The sequence below is a fragment of the Protopterus annectens genome, chromosome 7.part0 (genome assembly GCF_019279795.1).
Source record: "Protopterus annectens isolate FY-2018-M chromosome 7.part0, PAN1.0, whole genome shotgun sequence".
Taxonomy (NCBI): domain Eukaryota; kingdom Metazoa; phylum Chordata; order Ceratodontiformes; family Protopteridae; genus Protopterus; species Protopterus annectens.
In genome coordinates this window covers 375,249,861-375,274,388 of record NC_056739.1, presented here as the reverse complement: position 1 = coordinate 375,274,388, position 24,528 = coordinate 375,249,861, and the positions used below count along the sequence as shown (strand labels likewise).

The window sequence follows — 24,528 nt, the reverse complement described above, 5'->3', positions numbered from 1 at the left end:
TTAGTGGTTTGTGTGTCTGTGTTTTTAGTAGTACTGTTAGAGAGAGGTTGTTCCATACCTAACGTTAGGTTTAGAGCTAGGGTTTGCATAATCAGGATGGTGGTGCAGGGAGTGTAGCCACCTTCACTACTTTACTCATATGTGCCAACTCTGCCCTTAACCCCAGCCCTAAACAATGGGCCCATAAACACCCTTTCACTAACAGTACCACTACACAGTATTTTTGAAAGTCCGTGGTCTATTTCTTGTTACTAAGTGCTTAAGTGTACTATTTGTTTTTGTGTGCTTTTAATCTTTTTTGTGTGTGTGTGTGTGGGGGGGGGGGCAGTTTTCTGTCCAAGTGCTTGCAAGGATGTGTGATTCGCTGTACGTATGTATGACTACTGATAATTCACTATATAGATAAATGTGCAATGGAGTGATAGACTGAAAAATGGGTCTGTATAATCTAGTATACTTGTGTGCTAAATATAAATGGAGACATGCTTATGCTGTAAAGGTTTTGAATGCTTGGTAAAGGTGTGTATTCTGGGTAGTACATATAGGTTATCTTATTTCTATACTGTTTAGTGATGTTTGGATTGAAGATGTGCAGTCTTCATTGAATTCATAATGCAGTACTTTAGTTTTGCATCACCATGGTATTTCAAATGTACTTCTGTACAGTACAGAAAAAATGGATGATTAAAAAAAAAAAAGAGCAGTTTTTTTGTCAACCTAAATTTTAGATCACTTATATCTTGGTAATTTTTTTGCTGTAATCCCCTGGGTTGCAGGAGATGTAATATCAGTGCAGGGAGACATCTTTTGAAGCTGATTTTTATTTTAGCAGTAAAACTGTTTTTAATTTTCATTAATATACTCATTTTTCTTTTCTCAGTAATGTTTTTTTTTGTCTCTAGAATGACTAATGGTGCTACAGCCATTCCAATGTGAAGTTGCCTTTAAAAATGTTTGCTTCGATTTTCCCATTCCTGAAGCATATAGCTCCTATACTTACACTGGGTATTGACAAGGCAATTATAGCTCATGAACTGATTCTGCCTTGTAAAGTCTAAGATGCATGAATCCCCAAGAGAAAAGAACCACACGTTTATTACATGTCCACCTGCTGTTTTGGATGGGGGCAAGTACTGCTGCAGAAAATTCTACTTGGGCTGCTAGCAGGGTAGCGGGCAGTTGTTTCTTTTCATCTGAGGTAACTCATGTCTGAGGCAACATAAGAAGTAAATGTGAATGAATGCTTGCTACTTAGACTTCTGGATGGAGCAAGGTGTGAACATGGGAACAAAACTGATTTCCTAGGATCATAGGAGGTTACTAGGCTAATGGCCATAGTGCCTCTACAAGCCTGTATGAGGCACGTGCATCTGAGTGTTATGGGAAGGGTTAGGGTTGCAATGCATTAGAAGCCACCCTCCATGACCATCCTTACTAATGCATACTAACCTTAACCCTGCCCCCAGCAGCAACCTTACACTAGAATAAACCTTTCTGTAACACTGCTACTATTCAAAGTATATCTGAATTTAATGGTAGGATTTTGGTTAACTGTTTGCAAAAGGAAACAATTGTTTTTTTTTTTTCTTCTTCTTCTTCTTCTTCAAAGCACTGAATTTTTCGGTATGTTGATTTTCAAAATGGCAGTGATTACCTAGGTTTACTTATCAGGTTTACATATCTACATGTTGCCTTAAAGGTTCATTCTACAGAAAGGTTCAGATTCTAACCAATCTAATAACTTCAGAAAAGTATCCTCCAATATAATAAATATCTTAACAAATTTCTTGCATCTCAGTCACTCTGACCAGCTTATGTTATCATTGCCTTCATCTTGTATCAAACTTATAAGCATCCATAGCCAAGTATACATAGAAATGTATGCCTAATCATTAAATCACACTTATTTTAAATATAACCCCCCTTTAAAATTCAATATGATCTGAAAAAGATGCACGTTTACTGGATACTTGAGTGAAGAACTTGCTCGGTATCTAGGTGTAATAAATAATTTGGTAGCAATTTCCTGAAATAGGCATACGGTACAATCATATTAACACAATTTTATATGTACCATTTACAGCAACGCAGTGGTTTGGATTCACAGACATATAGTGCACAGTGCAGCACTAATTAACATGGGTTGCAGTCCAATACAGGGTGACGGTGATTCTAAATCAATGCTGAATACCAATCTTAGGTGTGATCCACCTCGGACAGCAAGCCCCTCAAACTGTAGCAATGTGCAGGTGCACACTGTTCATCTATGAATCCCCAACAGTATTGTTGAATGTCCCATGTCTGTTATCTTAGTACATGCTAAAAACAGCATCCTCTCTCTGTTATCTATTTTTCTAACACAAACCGTCACAGCAGTGTTGCAGGCATGTTATTACTGCTAAATAACTGCAGACAATTACAACAGCACCTCACTCAATGTTGCAAGACTACTGACATGCCTCTTTTCTAAATTTTATGTTAGAAGAACATCAACCGGTTCCTACACATTTATATCACATGGGCAGTCATGCATCTATGATCAAAGCTGAACAGGAAACAGTCTGTGCTACAATAATTTTGGCTTCATAAAGCACATTAACATAAACCTCCTTCACTGATATTTCTTTTACATACCTTTACATTCAAAAAATGTTAATCAGTCATTTTAGTATTTTCTGCAAAATGTCTGTCATCATTCAAGATACTGAGCCTCTGGGCAGACAATCAGGAAGGACTTTTAGACTCTAAAGCATCAAAATGCATACCACTCTCCTGACATTAATTTGTGAATATCTCAAAACACTCTTGCACAACACTGAAAGTTGTACATCTACACTCCTATTTCACATTCCTCTATTTACACCGAAGCACATGAATTCCTTGTGCAAAATGATAGTACGAGGACTACTAAGCAGTGTACTTATTGCTGAAACACACTTTAACAATGTAACTTCTAGAGTGATGCATACATTGTAAACAAGTCACTTGCATATATTTTCATACCTTCTATTATTTTATTCAACAATGCCTTTCTTACATAACTGTTTGGTGCTAACTCTCTGCCAGAGACCAGGGAGCTCCCGGCTCTGCTTGGATTGAGCACCTCTTTTGAAAGTGAGAGGACATCCTCTAGTACCAACCTATGCATGCCCCCACCCACTCCTTGCTGGTTATATGACAGCAGGGTCAGAAGAAAAATAATAAAATAATGGTTGCCAGAATGGTGGTCCTGCCCAGATGACCCTTGACCTGCTAGTTAGGAATGAATAAAAGGATTGTTACCCAATAACAGTCAAAAGTTCCAAAAGTATTTTTCATTATTATTCATTATCAGATTTCTCAAATTTGGAAAACTCTGGACAATATTGACAAACCTCCCATACTCCAGATCCATTCATGTAGCGGAGTAATTAATTTATGTTCCTTCCCAAGTTACTTCTACTAAGGAACAAGTAAACACAGTACCATCATATTCTTGGTCATCCTTTTGCTCCCCTCCTTCCTCCACTTCAAAAGTTTTTCAACATTCATTATTTTTTCTGGAGTCCCCAGTTACAAATTCTCACCCACATTGTCTAATCTCAAGCAAACTTTGAAAGACATCTGTAACTGAGCTGATGGAACACTGATATTTTTCCCACCCCACAGGGAAAAACACCTTTCCGACTACTGGGAATAACTTATTCTGAATTCTGGGTCACTCATATTCCTTCAGTGGAGACAGAAGCTGCACCTTTCTCTACAAAGCAGTCTGAAAACTCTTGAACCACTATTACTGATCTATCTGAATGGTTACCTTTAGTCGATCTTTACACGGGGCTTTCCAGTAATTACTGCATAAAGCAATTATTCTCTGTCTGAAAGAAAATAATATGAACAAGTCAAATTCTACATTAGTGCAAATGTAAAGGCTGGGCTTCTGCATTGGTTGTACATGCAGTCTGTACAGACAGTTGTCATTTTGTCTGAAAAATTTCCCAGTCTGTGAATTTGAAAAGGTGGTGACTATATCTACCTTCCACTGGAATCTACTTCCCTAGTTGCCTCAATTCTGATAAGACCTGCTCTTTCTATTACCAGGTCACATACTTTACCAAAATCCCTCTTAAATGACAGTGCTTTCTACATGCAAAAGCTGGCAGTAACTTGTAAGCTTTCTCTATTTCCAATGTTCTCATAGAAAAAAAAAGCAGCAGCACACAGCTTATTGCACCATCTTGGTTCCCACAATTCAAGATGGTTGAAACCTTCCTCTCTTTACTTAACTATATTCAGTCTTGAGATTGCACCTTGTTGCTTTGTCTTCCAAACTAATATAAACAGTGAGGCACTCCAGAAGAAATCTGCACTTCCGAATAGGATCCAGTCATTACCAGTTAAGAGCACTGCAATTTGGTCTCACCACCACCCCCTGGGTGTTCGCTAATTTTATGGCAGCCTGGCTTAGGCTGCGAGTATATTAGGTCTTTCCTTACCTGGACGACTGGCTTCTCACTGCCTCCACAAGGGCATCTTTAGTCAGGACCAGGGATTCCGTATTCCAGTTGTGCCTTTCCTTGGGAATTACCGTGAACTATCTAAAGTCCAACCTTCAGCCATTTCAGATGTTGGAGTTCATAGGCTATCTGTTAAACATAGTGTTTCAGATTGCAAGACTTCCAACAAACAAAATGACTGCACTTCATTCTCAGGCCAGTCTTATTCTGTCTCACAGAAACAACCCTCCCAGTTCTCTGGTTGTGAGACTTCTAGGTCACATGCCTAAAGCTATTTGCTTAATCTCCTTAGTGCAGTACCACACGAAGATACTGCAGTAGACATTAACAGCTCAGTGGTCTTACTTAACCCATTCCATGGATTTCCCACTGTTTTTGAGTGGAGTCTGACAACCATCTGATTTGAATTCAACAAAGTCTTCTGTAGTGTATCCTGAGAGACCATGTGTTCCTCTTCCCCTGCAGAATGCCGTCAGAATGGATGCTTCTCTTCTTGGATGGGGTGGTTTGAAGGGCCATTTCAAAGGGAAGACTGCTCAGAAGACTTGGTTTATGCTCAGGACCAGTCTTCACCTCAATGTCTTGGAGATGAGAACAGTCCTCTTTGTGTTGGAGGCTTTTCAGGACTTTTCCCCAAGGGTGTGATTTTATTGCATATGTACTATATGTCTGTGGTTTGGTTCCTGAACAAAAATGGCGATCCTGGTCCTACCCTCTTTGTTGGGAGGTCATTTCATCATAACAGTTTCTGGAAGCAGTGCACGTCTGAGGGAAATCCAACATTTTAACAGACTGTCTGAGCAGGGACATCTTTCTTCCTCATGAGTGGTCCCTAAATACGAGGGTAGCGTCTCAGATCTTCAGTGTTGGGGCACTCCATGGTGCCATCTGTTTGCTTCCACAATCAGTAAGTGCAACAATTTTACTCCCTAGTTGCTCCACAAGGATAGTCACCTAGGGACACACCCCTGTATGCTTGGCCACTGGGTCTCCTGTATGCTTATCCCCGACTCCTGTGATAACATTTCTTAAGAATGCCAGCCATTGCAGAGCAACTGGAATCCTCATTACTCCTTTTTGGGCCATCAGGTGTGGTTCCATTTTCTGTGGCCTCTTCTGTGGTAGCTTCCCTGGGTGTTGGATCCCATTCTGTATCTGATCTCATATCTAGAAGTCTTGGACTTGCTCAACATCTGGACTCTCAAACTAATCGCATGGTTTCTCTACTTTTTGATGGCCACAAATCCCAAGCTCTCTGAAAGAGTAGTTAATATTTTGTCCTCTTCCCAGAAACAATCTACTTGCAAAGTTTATGCTAGCAAGTAGATGTGCTTTGCCTTATGGGCATATTCTGGAATGATGGACCCTTTTTCAGCACCTTTTAGATGCCATTCTTGAGTTTCTTGCTGATCTTTTTCAATTCAGATCTAGTTATTCCACTATTAAAGTTCAGTTAGCTGATATTTCTAACTATCTTATTGTCAGAGATACTACCCCTGCAGCACTGTTGAAAATTTCCAAGGCCTTTTTTAGAAGAGTTCTTATTGCGATCTCCTATTCTGTCCCTCCTCATGATTTACCTTTTATACTTCATATTCTTGCTGGCCCTCCTTTTGAGCCTTCATTGACAGTCTCTTTGAAGTTATTGTCTTCGATGCTTCTTTTCTGGGTAGCTTTTACTTTGGTCAGGTATGTCGTAACTGCAGACCTTATCCTGTGTCCCTTCATGTTTGGCTTTTAATAAGGATAGGGTTTCTCTGAGAACAGATCCTGCGTTTTTTACTTGGTGACATCAGAAGCCACCTTGAATCAAGCCATTCATTTACCAGTGATTTTCCCCAACTTTTCAAACAAGGAAGAATATTTATTGCAATGCCTTGATGTTCACAGATAACTTAAGATTTTTTTTGTATGGAGCCAAGTCCATCCGGTCAAATCTGAACAGCTGTTTGTCTCCTTGTTAAAGGCCCATTTGGGTAAGCCAGTGTCTAAGTCTATTTTATCTAAATGGCTCCTAATTGCATTTCACTGTGATTATAGACTGAGGGGAAAATCTTTTCCTTGTAAGTCAAAAGGGCACTTTACCAGACTTATGGCTACTTCTACGGCTTTTTGCTTAAGAGTGTCTGTTGATGACATTTTTCTGTTGCTACATGGGTGGGTACCCATACTTTTGTGTCTCGCTACAAGTGGGATATGCAGTCAAGGTGTAGGACCTCCTTTGGTTCCACCGTATTGCGGAATGTTGCCTCTTTTAGGATCTTTCTTGGATGACGTGGCTGGGAACTGTGTCCTGTAGGTTGAAGCCAGAAGGAGGAGAACATCGGATATGAGAGTTATGTACTTAACATAACAATAGATCTGTGTTGTCAGTTTCCATCTGGTTCAACTATCCCTCCCTCATTTTCCCCTCTTGTGGTGTTTTTCTCCAGAACGTTGGATGGTTGGCTTGTTGAGGCAACTCTTCCCCTGCCTTTTTTCTGGGGTCCTTAGTCTGTGGTTGCATGAAATTATAGTTGGAGTTTTGTGGCAAGGGTAAAGTTGATCTGAGATAGCTGTAGAGAGACAGAGCAAGGTATTATGGGTAGAGGATGTGCAGCTTGTGGACTAAAGTCTTTTGAAATGGACAGTCTCTGATCAAAGTTGGATCTGATAACCCACAGGTTGAACTGGATGAAAATAGACAACATGGATGTATCATTATTGCAAGTACATAACTTTTGTTTTCTTGAACTAGGTCTGCCTTGTATTCCGATCAGGAAGACTGATGCTGGGAAGAGTGCTTAGCATATGCAGTAATGTAGGGCAGGTTTAGTTGTATAAAATTCTAACCATGTTCAAAGTTTGCGCAACTAAACTAAACCCACCCCATTTAGTGCTTCATACAGGCACCCTAGTGTACAGTAACCATTTGCCACTGCTTTGGTCAGAAAATCAGCGATGGATTACAGCAGTTTTTCTCTTTTAGGGCATTAGAACTACCCTGTCCTACTGTTTCCCCTTGGAGGAGGGGAACTCGAATAATGCCATAGAGTGGTGTTTTTTTAAGAACTGTTTGATTTAGCAGTTGTTCAGTTCTAATACTAGACTTTTCAGTCATTTTCTGATTAAGGGTTTCACCTTTTCAACAATGGGAAAAGCAAATAGTATTGAGTCTATACTTCTAATCGTCAGTTGGGTGATTTGAAAAAAAAAATGACATGGAACAATAACAGCTAAAGTTAATCCCAGGCCCTGATTCATGACTGAGCATAAGTTATAATTGGGTCTCCTTGGAAGAGGATTCACTGGCAGGGATGTTCTTGGGAGTTCGCATGATGGCATGGGATCTCTTGTGCTTAGTCATTTCCTTATTTATTGACTTCAAACTTGTCTGAGTGTTTGTATCCATTGTGTTTGGTTAGAAACTGACTGTTTAGTAGGATCATATTAAACTTTTCCATTATATGGGCCTTTTTTGTTTGGCTTTGTCCAGCTTTCTTGAGCTATGACATTGAGAGCTATGTTTAAGAAAAGGAAGCAAACCTTTGGCATTAAACTGAAGATGGCCTCTGAATCCAAACTGTGAGGGGAGCATCGTAGTAGCAGGATAGTTCATCATGGCTCAGTCGATCAGAGGAATGCTAAAACAAACTGCATAACACACGATATGGAAAATTTTTACTATAAAATGCCGTTTTACAACTAAATGTAACTTGGTGGCTGCCCAGTTGTACCACAGACTATGTTTAGTCTTCGAGGATACAACTAGTTGTCCCCTTGGCAAATGGCTTGTAAAATTCAGGCTTTGCATTTACTTTATTTTACTTTATTGCATTTGTTTAATGGGAATTATCAGACAGTGAAAAGCTCCATGACAAACGAAAAAAAAAAAAAATCCACAAGTACATCAGAGTTGATGTAGCATGATAATAAGGCAAAAGACATGCCAAGTAAAATATATCATAGTGGCATACAAACTTATTTATTTTTTTTTAAGTACTATTTTTTTTATACATTTTGATGTAAAATAGTTCCTCTGCCTAATGTTTCAAACTTGCTGTAGTATATGTTAATGGTGTTGGAGGAAACATTTTACATCCAAAATATAACACTTAAAATATCCAGACATTTACTTTATTTTTTGGTCCCTTACCCCTAAAATGTTTGGTTTGTTGCCAGTGATTGGAGATTGAAGTTACTAAATAATATACATTTGAGTTTCAGACTTATTTTCACTCTGCTCCTCTCCCTACCCCAATTCCCACCCACCCCAGGGGTCCTACACTTATAGCTACCTGGACACACCCCCTACTCTAATCTTCCAATCCTTCTCCTTCCCACTCTAACTTCCTCCCACACCCACCCACACCCCTTCTCAGCCATCCCCACACTAATTCTATCTATTTCTACCCTTTATTTCTTCCACTTACACCTCCTTATTTTACTCCTTTATACACTAAGATTTGCCTCTTTTATTGTACTCCTGTCTCTGTTTTACTCCTATCCTCTCTTTTCTTTCCTACATTGTTCTATACTTCTACTCAACAATAAAACACACCTTTCTACTTCATCCTCTCATACTTCTCTCACCTTTCACAAACACTCCTACTTCTACTATGGCTCCATACCTGCCAACCCAGATTTTACTCTCTAGTCTACTAGTTTCCACCCTATACTCAATTTACCTCCTATCCCTCTACGAGAAACCATTGTATGTCCAACCTTTCGATCCACATAAACACACTACAACATTTCTCAATCCTCTAAATTCATATCCATATATTTCTTCTACCCCTAAATATCAACTACCTAGATTCCACTGACTGTCACATCTCAAATACGTCTTGCCTTCTGATAACAAAACTAAATTTTTAACCTTTCTAAAATGTAACCTCACTATGAAACCTATCAACCTTAACCTTCAAGCTGGAGATATCCACCCTAACCCTGGTCCAACTTTCCCCTCTCCCCTAATGTCCATACCCAAACTCAATAACACCTTCCTAATAGGACATCTTAATACCCAAAACATAAACAACAAAATACCCTACCTGCATTCCCTCCTTCATATACATTCATTTGACATTCTCTGCATCTCTGAGACCTGGCTAAAGCCCTCCACTAAAGACACTGAGATTACTCCCCAAGGCTACAATATGGTAAGACTTGACCGTCCCAACCGCAAAGGTGGTGGAGTTGCAATTTTTTATAAAAATAATCTAAATATTACTACCCTTCCTGCCTCTCCAACTCAAGATAGCAAGGTAGAAGCAATCATTTCAAAACTCCAAATAAATTCCAAAAAATCCCTTTATATTATATGTATGTACCTACCACCTGGTAATAATATACCAATCCTCGAAAATTACCTTAGCTGGATATCTGCCACATATCCCCAAGAAACCATCGTACTAGGTGACCTGAACATAGACTGGAATAGCATTACTGCTGATAATCCTTCTTCTCATATCAACCTCCATGGTTTTACCCAAACCATTACTTCAACGACTAGGCTCAACAAACATAGTAATAGAGAAAGCATTTTAGACTGGATTCTCATAAAGTCAAAGATAGTTACAAAGTAGGAACCTTGCCAGATGATGTTAGCGATCACTCCTTAACATTCATAACAAGGGAAAAGGCTGATTGTCTAAACCCCTGCACTATAAGAAACACATGCACCATCAAACACTTTAATCCAGAACTGTTTCAGTCTGAACTTAGTGCATGTAACTGGAACCCCTTAAAAACACTCCCTCTTGAAAATGCAGTACTATACTTTAACTCTACTTTTTTATCCATTCTTGACTTACATGCTCCTGAACGTATTATTAGAATTAAATCTAATGCTGCCTCCTGGCTCTCCCATGAAACCAAAAAACTTATTCTCACTAGAAATAAAGTCTGGGCCACATGGAGATCACACAGAAATAACCCTGATCTTCTACACTTCCGCCAGCTTAGAAATCTAACCAAAAAGGCAATAATAGCTGATAAAAAAAATTCTACTTCGATCTACAACAAACTCACCTTAATAATTCTAAACTTTTCTGGTCTTCAGTCAATAGACTCCTCTCCCCAGGAAGTTCTAAAACACCTTCCCCACTTAATGCTGATCCTGATACCCCTCAACAAACTGCAGATGCTTTCAACTCTTTCTTCACTGAAACTATACAAGCTCTTGCTAATCAATTGAATGCTAATAACTCACATCCAACACGTAACCTTACAAACTCTTCCTTTAAATTCTATCTACATCCTATCTCTACATCTTACATACACAGACTCCTTCTCAAACTAAAACCTTGTACCCCCTCTGCTGACAAGTTACCTTCACTCTTTCTACAAAAAGCTGCCAAGGCTATCACATATCCTATTTCTATTCTCATAAATAGGACAATCAAAGAAGGTATCATCCCAGATATATGGAAGGTCTCTCACATTATCCCACTCCATAAAGGTGGTAACTCCATAGACTACTCTACCTATAGACCTATTGCTCTCCTCTCTCCTCTGGCCAAAATTATGGAGAAATGTATACACCATCAGCTTGTACAACACCTCTCTCTCCACAACATCATAGCTAACTGTCAACATGGCTTCAGACCATATCATAGTACTACTACTGCCCTCCTTTCCTTTGTAGACACTATTAATCTGAACCGTAACAACAACCTACTCTCTTCTGCCATCTTCATTGACCTCTCCAAAGCATTCGATATGGTTAACCACTCTTTATTAATCAATACTATTGAATCCCTATCTTTTGATATCCCTGCCATTAGATGGTTTACTTCTTATCTCACTAACAGAAAACAAGCAGTTCTCTGGAATAACCACATTTTTTCTCTTTTGCCTGTTTCTACTGGAGTTCCTCAAGGCTCTATTCTTGGCCCACTTCTCTTTTCCCTCTTCATTAATGATCTCCAAAATATAATCCCTCAAGCTACTTGCATTCAATATGCTGATGATTCTACACTCATCTGCTCAGCATCTTCCACCTCAGAACTTAGATCTCATACTCAAAAAGTCTTTAATACCGTCGAAACATGGTTCTCTAGTCGATTCCTCTTACTAAATGCTAAAAAAACTAAACTCCTCCTCTTTAACCCCACTTCAAGGGACCCCCCCTTTAAACTTCACCATCTCCTCTAACAATGCCACTGTCATCTCTCCCGACTCTACCACTAAACTGTTAGGTATTACAATTGATAATAATCTCTCTTTCAACCAACACATTAACAACTCCATAAAACTTGTCAATAGGAAAATAGGATCCTTATTTCGTATTAGACCATTTCTAACACCTTCCTCTAGAACTAGGATTGCTCACTCCCATCTTTTTTCCACTCTTCTCTATGCTTCTTCCATTTTTACCAATCTCAAGAAAAACAACCTTACCAAATTGGCTACCTGCTACAATAACATTGCTCGCTTCGCTACAGGGAACCCCTACAGAACACATCACTGTCTCAACCTGAAACCACTAGGCTGGCCAGAGTTTCAAAACTATCTTGCAATCCAACAACTCACTATTGCCCATAAAATTCTGTACCAACCAATGAACACCCCTATACTCTCTCAACTCATAATCCCCTATAACAATCTTAACTCTCTCCGCTCCTCTAGTAAACTATTGGCTAGTTCTATAAAATCAAATAACACTGCTGGTGACTCCCTTTTTACCAATTCAGTAGGTACAAAATGGAATTTACTACCTAGCAACATTACAAAGATTACATCATTGCCTCTTTTCAAACAAAACATTAAACTGCACTTCCAAAACCACTGGCTGTGCACCTGCAGTAAACCTGATTAACTTTCCACTACTTATACTCTACTTGATAACTATCTCCTACTTCTTGTTTACTCCATCCTCCACTTGGCTTTCTTCTTCTACTGCCACTTGTCTTCCTAATTACTTCTCTGCTTGCTGACTGTCTTACTTGCTCTCCTTTCCATAACTAATCACTTCTAATTTCCCTTATTCTTAGCTCTCTTTTCTCTTACTTCCTACCTGTATCAATATCTTACAAAGTATTTTTAACTTTATATAATGTTTTTGACTTTAACTGTGTGTGGTAGTAATTATTTCATTTAATATCATTATCATACTTAGTATTTTATGTTTGTATAAGTTTTTTTTTGGACTGTAACTGTATTAGTTAGTAACTAACTCACTTAGTAATAATAAGGAACTGTAGAGTTGTTAGCTTTTGTCTCTTACAAACTTTCTTTGAAACACAAGTATGCTTTTCTTTATTGTATTCTCTGTGGAGCTTTTCTCCCCGGGCCTCTACTGAAAATGGAAATATCTCCAGCTAGACTAGCCCGGTCAACAAATGTAAAATAAAATAAATAAATAAATTTTCTTCAGAAAATTCATACAAACACAAATCCTTGTATTTAAGCAAGTTTGTAACTTTATAAGAGCAGTAATTAACATCTGTTCCTATTTTTGAGCCTTTGTTCTCTCTGTATTTTAGGGTTTATCCAGATTTCTTCAGCTGAAAGATCCAGAGGTACGCAGTTCTCTTTGTGGGGAGGTTCAGAGACATGGTCGAGTGGTACTCAAACCTCTGAGCTGATGCTGCCAGGGATCGTTCTCACTCTCTCACATACACACAACAGTCTCCTTTCATGCATTCATCACACACGCACACTTTTTTTTTCAGTTTCATTTATTTTTATTTTGCACTCGATACAGCAAAAGTGCTACTTAGCAAGTGTAAAATAACAGCTCGATCAATCTCGCTGTCCCCTCTCTCTGACAGACATGCAGTCTCTTCTGCTTTCACACACACCCATACATTCTGCTTTCATGCACACATTCACTCACACACACACAGACAGAAACATTAAACACACTCATACACAATACACTTTTTTTTCCTGAACAGCTGGGGACCCAACCTAAAATGTTTTTTATTCTTTCTGTGCATCCTGGTACCAAATGATCCATGACCCAGTACTGGTCTGTGGCCCAGTGGTTGGGGACCGCTGATCTAGGCCAAAGAAAAATGGTTTGATGTTATATAGAGTTCCAAGCCTTTTGTAAGTTTACTTTGATATTACTTACATGAATATCAGACTTGAGCTTATTAATTGTTTCACGACATGAATATCAGACATGAGCTTATTAATTGTTACACCAACTACCTTGACGTTGTAAACATGGTCAGTTAATGTTTTAAGCAGAGGAAATGGTAAAAATGTGGAAATTGTGAGTTTCATGAACTGGGTTTAGAGAGGAGCAGCATCAGCTTAGATTCTTTTTTTTTTTTTTTTTTGTGTCAAGGAGAGGGTGGAGCAAATTATTGTAGTATCATCTTTGTATTATGTCAGTGTAGATGGAGATGTGACAATGTAAAGCTCATTTATATGCTGAATAGCAAAGATCCACGAATGTCTCGTTGGGGGCACCTAAAGAGACTGAGAGGAAGGAGGAACAACTGTTTTGCTACCTTAATGCTTGGGTGAGATTATGCAAGTAGTTCTTGAATAATGATAACATCACTTGAGAAATTCTGCTGGGATTTGAATCACTTTTGAGTTTGACATAGTATTGAATATCTTGGAGAGGTCCAAAAATGTCTGAGACTGGTTTGGCAGAATTACAGTAGTGATGCTATGGTCTGGTGTAAACCATCTTTGGTAGCTGACAGGATGTTATTGTTGAGTAGATTTTGTAGGATTTGAGAGTGCACACAACATTCCAGGATTTGTGAGAGAAGTAGTATAGGAATGGATCAGTAATTATGTAATTCAGAAGAGTTTCCTCCCTTATGTAATGAAATAATTATAGGAACATATGATTCTGTAATGGATCTGTTTGAGGATGGAGAATGGAAATGCTAAGGCCTTAGCTGCTACTTTGGTGTATTCTGATGACAAGTCATTAGCTGATAGAGGAGTTGACTTTAAGGATGTTTTTTTGATGGTTTTAAGTGTAAAGATATTTGAGTTGGATTTTCAGGTTGCTCACTGCATGGTTGAAAACCTGTAGATTTACGCAGTGGTGTTGCTGTATTGATGAAGTGGGGTTTAAAGGAGTTTGTTGTAATGCTTTCCGTATCATTTGATATAGTAATAGTTTTTTTTCTGTCTGGATGAAGGTCATTGATGGTGGATCAGAACAGTTTTGGATTACTCTAGGAACTGTTCTGAATGTTTACATAGTAATTCTTGTTGCCATTTTTTTTACAATTTTTTTTCTTTGCTCCATAGAGTGCATTAGGTCTGGTAGCTTGGAAGAGTTGTCTTATTCTGACAGATTTTCCAAGTTTTGTCCCTAACTGTTCAATGGTGTGAGTTAGCCAGTGTGCATATTTTGATCTTACGCATGTTTTTTTTCCTAAGTGGTGCATACACATCTACTAAGGATTAATATTTGGTTAAACATGGTAGTAGCTTTATTTAGGGGTAGCTGTTTTAAGCAGTATCAGTTAACTTGATGCAGGGCTTTGGAAAAACAAATCCAGAATTGTCATCGAGTTTTCTAACTAGTTTATAGTGATGAGAATTTTTGTTTGTGTTTATACTTTGTAATGCTATAGGTGGGGTGGTGATCACTTAGAGATTCAGGTGGAGTTCCTGCTTGCGTGATTTCATTGGGGGTGGTACTACTTAGCCAGTCAAAAATTGCTGTAGAGTTATTGGTCTTGCATTGCCTGGTTGGAGTGGTGATGAGTTGAGAGAAATGATAAAGAATGAGGCAATAGTTGATGAAGGAATGTAATGCTACTCAATGTATATTAACATTGCACTACAAATTCTCACACTTATGAAAGTTTCAAAGTTTTTTGGATAACCTGCATAGAATGGCTTCAAGTGTAGTATGGTTATTGTTTGGGGGATATATAAAGCTACAATACTCATGGCTTTGTTTGGGTTAGTTGAAGGTGAGCAATTAGTATTTCTGCATTGTTCAATTTTAGGGATGTTATTTGTGTAGAGGCGAAACAGGTGATTGTTTGTTTTTATGCATTATTGCTACACCACATTCGCTTTTGCTTTCTCAGTCTTGTCTGAACACACTGTAACCGGAAGGTAGGACTTCTTCATTGGATATGTTTAGTTTAAGCAATGTTTCAGTGAGAATGAGAACGTCTGGGAAGTGGAGGGAGACCTGAACCTGTAGTTCAGCTATTTTGTTGAAGGGCCTTTGGATATGTAAGTTAAATAGTTGTAAGGAATTGTTATTAGCAAGTCTTTTGTAAGTCCTGGCTGCATGTAGAAGAATGTTCTAGTGGGGAAGATGTAACTTTTGGGGCTAGATCTGGGTGGACATCCTCACATTGTGTTAGTGTATTATGTGAGACTGGAGTAGTAGACTAATTCAGTAAGCAGAGGTTGTTTTGGCATTTTGGATATATTCTGTCTATTTTAGTTTTTAGTGGTATATACGTTTGTTTTACGAAATGGGTATGTTGAATGTGAGAGAGTTTGAGTGATATTGAGATGGTCAGAGGGGAGAGTGGGTGTGTAGGAAGTTTTGCCTACTGGTGTATGAAAGGAGGTCATGGACTGTTGAGTGGTGAGTGATGAAATGAAAGGCAAAACAAGAGTAATGTGATTACGGAAGTTAGAAGCATAGTTGTATGGGAGAACATATAGGAGAGAAGTATGGTGTAAGTGACAGAAATACAATAGGGTGCTATGGATGGGAATTAATAAAATAAATATATCCTTATGGAGGAATACATTAGGGAGGTGGAGATGTTTGAGTACAATAATGTGAGGACTGGTGGATAGAAATGCAGAGAATAATTTAACAATAAGGAAGATTATGTATGGTATTATAGTTAGATTAACTTGTTGGAAAGGTTAGTAATGATAAAACTGTGAGATGCTACCTTTGTGTTGGGTAGTTGGGGTTTATTGGAGTTCTGAGTATGGGGTTTATACAGCCAGCAGAATTTAAGAGTTTGAGTATACAATGCTACAGTGAGGAAATGGAGGGAAGGTAGACTTTGGGAGAATATACAAGTTTGGTTAGGATATATTGTCCTATGGTGTAGAGAGTAGGATTGTTGTGATTTGATTCAGAAGTATGGCAGGTGCTGTGTGAGTAGTGATAGATTTACTAAAAGGATAAATGTACAGTAATTGGGTTTGGTAGAGGAGCAAAGCAGGGCAGTCACCAACTGGAGGGTAAGTGTCTAGAAACAATCTGTGTAATTTGGAGTAAAGAACCAGGTCAGGTTAGACTTATTGTGAGGAGAATTCATGTAGAGCCAAGAATGGTGTTTAGACTGCAGGTAGCAAAGCCTGAGAGTGTGCACTTCTGCTTGAGTGGAATCTTGGTTAAGTTGCCCAATTTAGAGAGAGCACAAGTACTGTTTCACTTACAGTGCTCCCTTGCACCCTGCTGGAAAGAGATGGGGAAGAAAAGAACGAGAGAAAATGGACTGAGTTAGGGAATAAGAAATGAAGAGAGAAAGTTGGGTGACTAAGGTGTAAAGCACAACAGAGTATGGGTAGAGCAGTAGAAAGGAAACACATGAAAATTACCCTTGAATCAAGTAATAAGGCCTCAGTGCAAATTGTCTAGGCTACCCCTGTCCCAAGTGAGGACCTAAAAATTAGGAAATCATTGTTTTTAAGTCCAGTGATGCAGGACTGCAGCTCAGGAGAAAAAAAATACTAACTCAGAGTTGTAAAAGGTTTAACATAGCCTGTGAAGTGTCTGGGACAAATTTAAACTGAAGGAAAGGAGGGAGACCAGGGGAGAGTTCTATGAAAGCATGCAATGACATTGGAAAGAGACTGGAGATGACCAGTGGGTGCAGCAAATATAGATACATGTGCAAGAGAAAATGAGGGAAACCGATGACGAGTAAGAGAATTCAAAAAAAGAAGTAAGAAGTTCATCTTTGTCCCCTTTTAGGAAGCAGAAAGTAAAAGCTTTCCTGCAGTATGTCCAGTGAAGAGCGTTGCAAACGGTGTAACTATTGATAACAAACTACAGCACTGAAGTGGTTGTCTGCTGACTATTGACTGTGCTGTCTGAAATACGCGAAGAAAGGACTAGCTGTCCAACAGGGCTAAGGTGGTAGAAAGTTATGGTTGAAAATAAATGGTGAGTGGATGGAGTAGACACACTGTCTTTTAAATGACCTTACTGACTGTGCGTATGTTTCAGGGATGTTCCAGTGAAACTCCTGTTAAAAAAAAAAAATGAGATGCATATACTGTTCAATAAAAATCCAGTTAAATTATTATGTAATGTGCGGTGGTGGTGCTGGCGGTAGCATTGTAGCCTCACAGTAAGACGCTGTCCTGTTTGATACTCAGCTAGAGCGTCTTCTGAGTGGAGAAATGCATGAATGGGTGTACCTTCGTTGAAGGCTGTGCATCAGGGCTGGCAATTCGGCACGTAAAAATCTACTGCCAATCATTAGCGGACCGGAGTTCTGCTGTGGCGACCCCTAACCGGGAAAAGCCGAAAGACACAACAACAGCATTGCCAACAGTAAATACACTGTCAAGGTAAGTGACTTCTTAATAAAAATACTTTTCATGGCATTTTGCTAAATGGTGACAAGTCTATTTTGATGAGTTGACTTTTAGTGCAGTATTATAACATCACAGTGGATACAAGTTATGTACATGCAAACTGTTAAGTTCTCTGGCATTCTTTCATATTGTTGATGATACAGACCATATAGAAGTTTTACTAACATTAGCATTTGTATGCTCTTGCTACAGATTAAAAAGAGGCAGCAGTATGCTGATCAGTACAGAAGACCTAGGGAAACGACTTCTTCAGTTGAGACTTTGCCATCCAAACATGAAGGACGAAAGTACTGTCAAGACATTATTAAATATCTAAGAAAACACAGGTGAGTTTAGTGGAAGGCCTGTAATGTGATTTGAGAAGTCTGCAGAAATGCATCGTTTTACTTCACATCCTCACAGTTAATTTACAAAATAAAATTTTACTTTTTTCAGAATGTAAACTAAAGACAGTGGTAAAACATGGTCAAAGTGGAAATCTACTAAAAACCCAGAAGGTCACAACCTTCTATGTTTTCAAAAAAATAAACAAAAGAATGCCGACTTAAAAAGCTAAGTCAAATTATATCGGAACAAAATTTAGACATCTCCGTCTCCAAATCAAAACTATTGTGGAAAATAATAAAGGGTATACTTCATACTATAGTACTGTGTTTTATTGTTTTCAAATAAGTGAAATCCTAAACAACTTTAAAACCATGATCTGTATACCAGCATCATGCCCATCTCTTAAAAACAATAACGCCTCAGTTAATGCAGGCTTGAATATATACAATCATACTCCTCTGTTCACCAAACACTCTACATGAAGTCCCTTCAAACACTCCATATCTCCTCCTACATTCTTTTTCCAAAACGTAACACCCATGGTAGTGCGAAAAGTACTTGAACGACAGATACTAAGTACAACCTAAATAAACATATCGTCCACCCCACCTCTCTACTGTCCAGATTTTCCCTCGTATATTTGGTTTGTTCCTCACAAAATTTGTGATTTTCTGGCAAATCACAGGGACTATCTGAGGACTGAAGTCCCTAAATAATGATATACATTTGAGTTTCTGGCTTTAAATTCTTCAGAAAACGTATGTTAACACAACTCCCGTTATTCTAGCCACTTTCTATGTTTATAAGAGTAATATTTAAAATATATCCCTATTTTTGGGCTTTTGCCCCCCCCCCCCCATTTTAACAGGCTTTGTCCAGATTTCTAGCACTGAGACGTTGAGAGGTACATATCCACCCAGTGTTTAAAAATGTCTGCTAACTCACTAGCAAAACCAGTAGTCAACTTTTATGATTTCCTCCTCACCGCATCATTCCACTCCAATTCAAGCATTCCCTTTTAATCCCCTTACAAACAAATCACTTTTTTCTCCTGGTGAACTCTGCCCCATCTCCGTCCTGTGCTAGTCTTGCATCTTGATGAAAAAAAGAGTGTAATAACTGATTTTTTCAACATGGATTTCACAATGGTCATAATACCCTTACTGCAGTTTTCATAGTTACTGACATCATCTGCCAAGTTCCCATTACTGATTATCATCTTGATAGGCTTAAGTAGGGTGTTTTGAAACTGTTAATAAACTTTTACTGCAAAACTGCATAGGATGGATTTTGTCCTGAACCCAATACAATGTTTCAAGAACTATTTAACTGAAAACATTTATGGTCCAAACAGGACATGTGAAATAGGAGGCATGCCTACTGCTGGGTACTACAATGATTAGTACTAAGCTCTGTACTATTCTGTCTATTCATAAATGATAGCAATGTTAACTAACCCCAAGATAATATAATCCTTAAATTTCTTTGCTCATCTGTATTAAGCAATCTGTAAAACCGCTTTACTACTTTACCACTAGCAAGCAGTAAGCCTTCTAATTCAGGTAAAGTTTTCAGCACTCACTCACTCATAAGGGACAATGCTCGCAAAACATTGTGCAGCAGTGCAATTATCTAGTCTTGAATTGTTGCCCTAAGTTATACTCTAAAAACCTATACCAAGACAATTGCTAAGTCAGTCAATCAGCTTAAAGCAACCTATACCATCTTAAGTCATCTGAACTGTGAAACCTATAGGGCCATAGAAAACAAAATGTCCAGATGCCCAGAACAGAATACTCTCTGCCTCCCTATAACCTCACTGTATTCCGCACATGACCCCACCGCAAGAGGTTCTCCCGTTCAATTCTTGGCTGGAGTGTGGGGAGTGCCTTCTGTGTGGAGTCTGCATGTCCTCCCCACTGTTGGGTGAGTGTTCGAAAGACATGCGCAAATGGGCATGCCTTTGTTGAAGGTGGAACGTCAAGCTAGCAACACGGCGTTCGTAAAAATCTACTGCCAATCATTAGTGGACGGGAGTTCAGCTTTTGCGACCCCTAACCAGGAAAAGCCGAAAGACAAACAACAATTTTGCACATGACCCATCACCTTCAAATTACTTTAAATAGCATATGTAGATCTGTCAGTCTAGCCCCACATGTGGAACATCATTGTATTGGGTTCCATTTAGATGCTCGAAAGTCCTTTTACGTGAATATGAAAAGAGCGGCACATATTGCGTGAACCACAGAAACGCCAAATGTCCAAAACCGTGAAATTTGAAATATCATGGTTGGCCTGTCTGTGGTATAGCTCCGTAAGGTAAGTGTGCGATAGTTACGGACCTTAGGGTTAGGGTCCGGGTTAAGGTAAGTGCATAGATAGGTAATGTATGTAAGGTTTAGTGTAGGGTTAGAAGTAGGGTTTTGGTTAGTATATGTATGTGGTTTATTTATTTTGTTTGGGTAGGCAGTATGTAGTGGGAGGTGGAGTTGGCTGACTATGGGGATTCGACTTTTTGAATTTTGAGGTTTAGTGCGTTCGGCATATTTGTGGTTCGCGCAATACGTGTCGGTGTTTTCACATTCGCTTAAAAGGATTTTCACTAATATAATATAGACCCTATTGTATTGCCCTCCAAAAATCCAGTATTTCGTACCAATAATTTTGTTTTACCCTTGCATGCATACTTTAGCAGTAATCCATGACTGGCTGTGGGTATCACAGGATTAACCAACAACTGGTGTGGTTTGATCACAAATGTGAAGCTTGAGTGATTAAACAGAGCCAGCTATGGGTTAATCCTGTCTTACCCAATTCCAAGAGTGGGTTATTGCTGTTAGTATACAATGACGTTATTTAAGACAGAAATTGTTTAAATTTCTTAAATGCTTTTATATAATGGCGCTTGAGTTTTTTTCTGTGTTCTTCACTTTTTTCTTAATGTGCTGCACTCCATATGATACATACGCCCCATGTTCATATAGAACATCAGGGCAGTGTTGAGTGCTATCTTCTCCCTGAAATCCCCTATCAGTTTGCTTTTCTTGCTCTGTGCCCCCCCCCCCCCCCAAAAGCTTCATCCAAGTTTAAACATTTGGAAGGACAAAGAAATGTGCGAGGAAAACAAGGGACGCTGTCCTACACTCTGGACAGTTTAGAGGTAATTTCATTATGATTGATCATACTATCAGTAAATATAATGACTATACCTTTTAACTGTCCAGAGTTTTACAATGTCCTGATGTTTTGTTTTTTTTGACATTTTGCCTTATCTCTTGTCAAATACTTTTTGAACCATGTCCTAACTGAAAGTCTGACCATTCAATAATAATTTAGCGGCCAGATTTCTTTTGGTATATGCTCGATCCTACACCTTTCACGCTGGTTTGGCTGTCCAATCAGAGTGCTCATTTTTGAATATTAATGAACCACTATAGAAAACAATAACTCACTGGTTGGGTAACTAGAATTCAAAAAGGACAGATATATTACGTTGCGTTGGTGAGTTGTATAACTTTGTATACTTCTGTCAGATTTGATAAAAATAACAGAAATATTAAGCTATGGCATATACATTTATGCTGAAAAATGATTTCATAACTGAACCCAATTTTGTCTAAATACTGTTCTCTATTTACATGGCTACTATTGTGCTAACAATCAACATAAGTGGCAACAAAACTAACATGTTATTACCTAGGTTTTGTGCTAACAAATTACATTTTGTCTTTATTGAAGCAGTGTGGTTGGTCAGCATCTGTGGTTGGCAAAATATTAATGGGGATCAGTGATAACAGGGATAAGGGGGCACATTTAATCTTTTGAGCTCTTGCTGCTTTTTACAAGTTGTTAGCTAAACTAGTTCTTAGTCTTCAGCAGCTTTGTAGAGTTTTCATGAGTTGATTTCCCATGACTAGTGAACACTAGTTTATCAGGAACAAAGAAATGTGGCTTCTGCAAAGTCTGAATTGTAATCAATTGTAGCAACACATTCAAGCATCCGTTTACCAAACAAACATATGTTTTTCATGGATCAGCTAATTGCTTAACCAGCAATATTGTTTACATAGCTACCTGTACTTCATGCACAGCATTCTATGTTGGAAAAACTAACATGAAGCTGAAGGAAAGAATTACTAAACATCATTCTGATATTCGTAACCGAAAGGAAACCAACTCTCTTTTCCTTCATTTATGTGAGCATGAAGGGCATAGCTTTGTTTTCATGGTCATTTCCAAGATACAATTTACTTCAAAAGAAGGAGATCTGATCAATCTGACAGAGAGAGGAAGCTAAATGGATAATGCGGCTGAGGGCAGATAGCCCTCCTGGCCTTAATGACTGTGTCCCCTTAAAAACCTTTCCTCAAAAATAGACTAGCAGTGAGTTATGTTTGCTCATAATTTGTTTTGCTTTCCATGCTTCAATACCTTAAGATATGCTGGTTTCGGCCCTGATGCTTCAAAGAAATTGTTGAAATGAAATGAGAAGGGCTACATCTATGGCCATTTCTGTTAACTTTATATTTTCCCTTTTAAAGCTTAGTTTTTATGTGGAGCTCATTTTTTTTGAACTAGAACCCATTGAAAAGGTTCTTTACCATGATCCCTTCTGGAAATATGTCTGAGTTTGTTTAAAGGAATGCAAGACTGTTATGCTATTTTTAAATAGAGTTTTTAAATTTATGTTCGGAACGTCATGGAGGTATGTACCAATGGACCAACTTGATTGGCTGACATTCATAACTCATTGTAGTTTGTTTCATTGGATGATACTAGCTTTTAAACACTGAACCCTGTTTACCTACTTGGATCTGAAGAAGGCTTGAAAAAGCTGAAAGCGTTTGTCTGTTTACATCAGAAGGGTTCTTCGTTTTTATGTTCGTTTGTTCTGTTTTCATGGTATTTACTTGTTTCAAAGCTGTGGAACTAAAACGCCATTTGGCTTTTGCGACAGCAAAGCTACATGTTTTATATACTGTGAATTTAGTATGGTAAAATCCTGCAATTGAAGTTTTTCTTTTGAAGCTAAACATTTGGCGTTTTGGTTATTCAATACGCTTGAAGACTTAGACGAAATATTATTATCTGTGGTGCAACGCTCTTCCAATATTTACACAGTTTAGTGAATTGTCAGAATAACATGTCTTTTCTTTGAAGCTGGTTTCAGTCCTTGTCCCATATATCAAATGTTCCTTTCTGAAGAACAACTCCTTGGGCCTTGGTTTATCTCGCACATCCTATTTGACGAGACACAGGTGCATACAAGAGTTCAGCATGACCTGCTGGTGGATAATAAATTTCACAAAGCTGCATAATTAACATATTTTGCTTCTGCTTCCATTTAACAATGAATGCCAAGCTATATTCTTCAAGTCCGGTAACGGAGTTCAAACTGAGTGCACTCTACAATTAGCTAAAATGCAGAACATTATTTCACATTTAAAGAAAAAATATATACAGAAATTCATTTCAACCTGTTCCTTTCTCTCACAGTTCCCTTTCTTTATTTAAAAGGCAGAAAATGACTGTTCATTTTCAACTTTTTCTTCAGTTGTACACATTTAAACCTTTTCCAGTTTATTTAGGTTAACCATCACGATCTGCTGAACTCTGTTTTTCACAAATGGCAACTTATGTAGCAATTCCAGATGGTTAGTATGACTTTAATGCCTAACACTACTAGTACAGGATGTATTAACCAATTTAAGTTTTTTTCCCAAATTTGACCAACCAGCAAATATATCCCACCAATTGTGGGCAGTGTCTTTTTTTGGTCTTTTCAGCCAAACTAAGCAGTTTATATTTTTTGCAATGATGCTTAATGCCTCATAATACAGAATACTTTTATTTCTTTTTTTCCAGATATTCTCTGAGAATTTTAGTATTGTTCATTATGTTTTTTAAATTATTCAAAGATACAGTTGTATTGGGAAACTGTATTAAGTCATAATAGCAATTCTTGGAAACATTTACTTCTATAGGTTCAGTGAACGCATAACTTTTATTATTCCATTTAAGGAAATTAACATGTAATAAACATCCTACAAAAGGTAACTTTAATATAGAATCTATATCTTGATCTGTAACCAGACAAATAAATTGAGGAGTCACTTCTATAAACATTTGAAAAGAAGGCATAATAGTCCAGTTACACAAATTAAAGGAATGCTGCAGTAAGAATGGTTCATAGACAGGTGAACGC

The 24,528-nt window shown here is 38.2% G+C and overlaps 1 protein-coding gene across 2 annotated transcripts in view; it reads left to right on the top strand.

The window, feature by feature from the left end:
• MOV10 (Mov10 RISC complex RNA helicase) overlaps window positions 1-24,528 on the top strand; it is an 892,455-nt gene that overhangs the window by 178,841 nt on the left and 689,086 nt on the right. For both annotated transcript variants that reach the window (XM_044076939.1, XM_044076940.1), the window contains exon 3: window positions 18,189-18,322. In XM_044076939.1, the coding sequence (XP_043932874.1) occupies window positions 18,189-18,322 (134 nt within the window). The remainder of the gene's footprint in view (window positions 1-18,188; window positions 18,323-24,528) is intronic.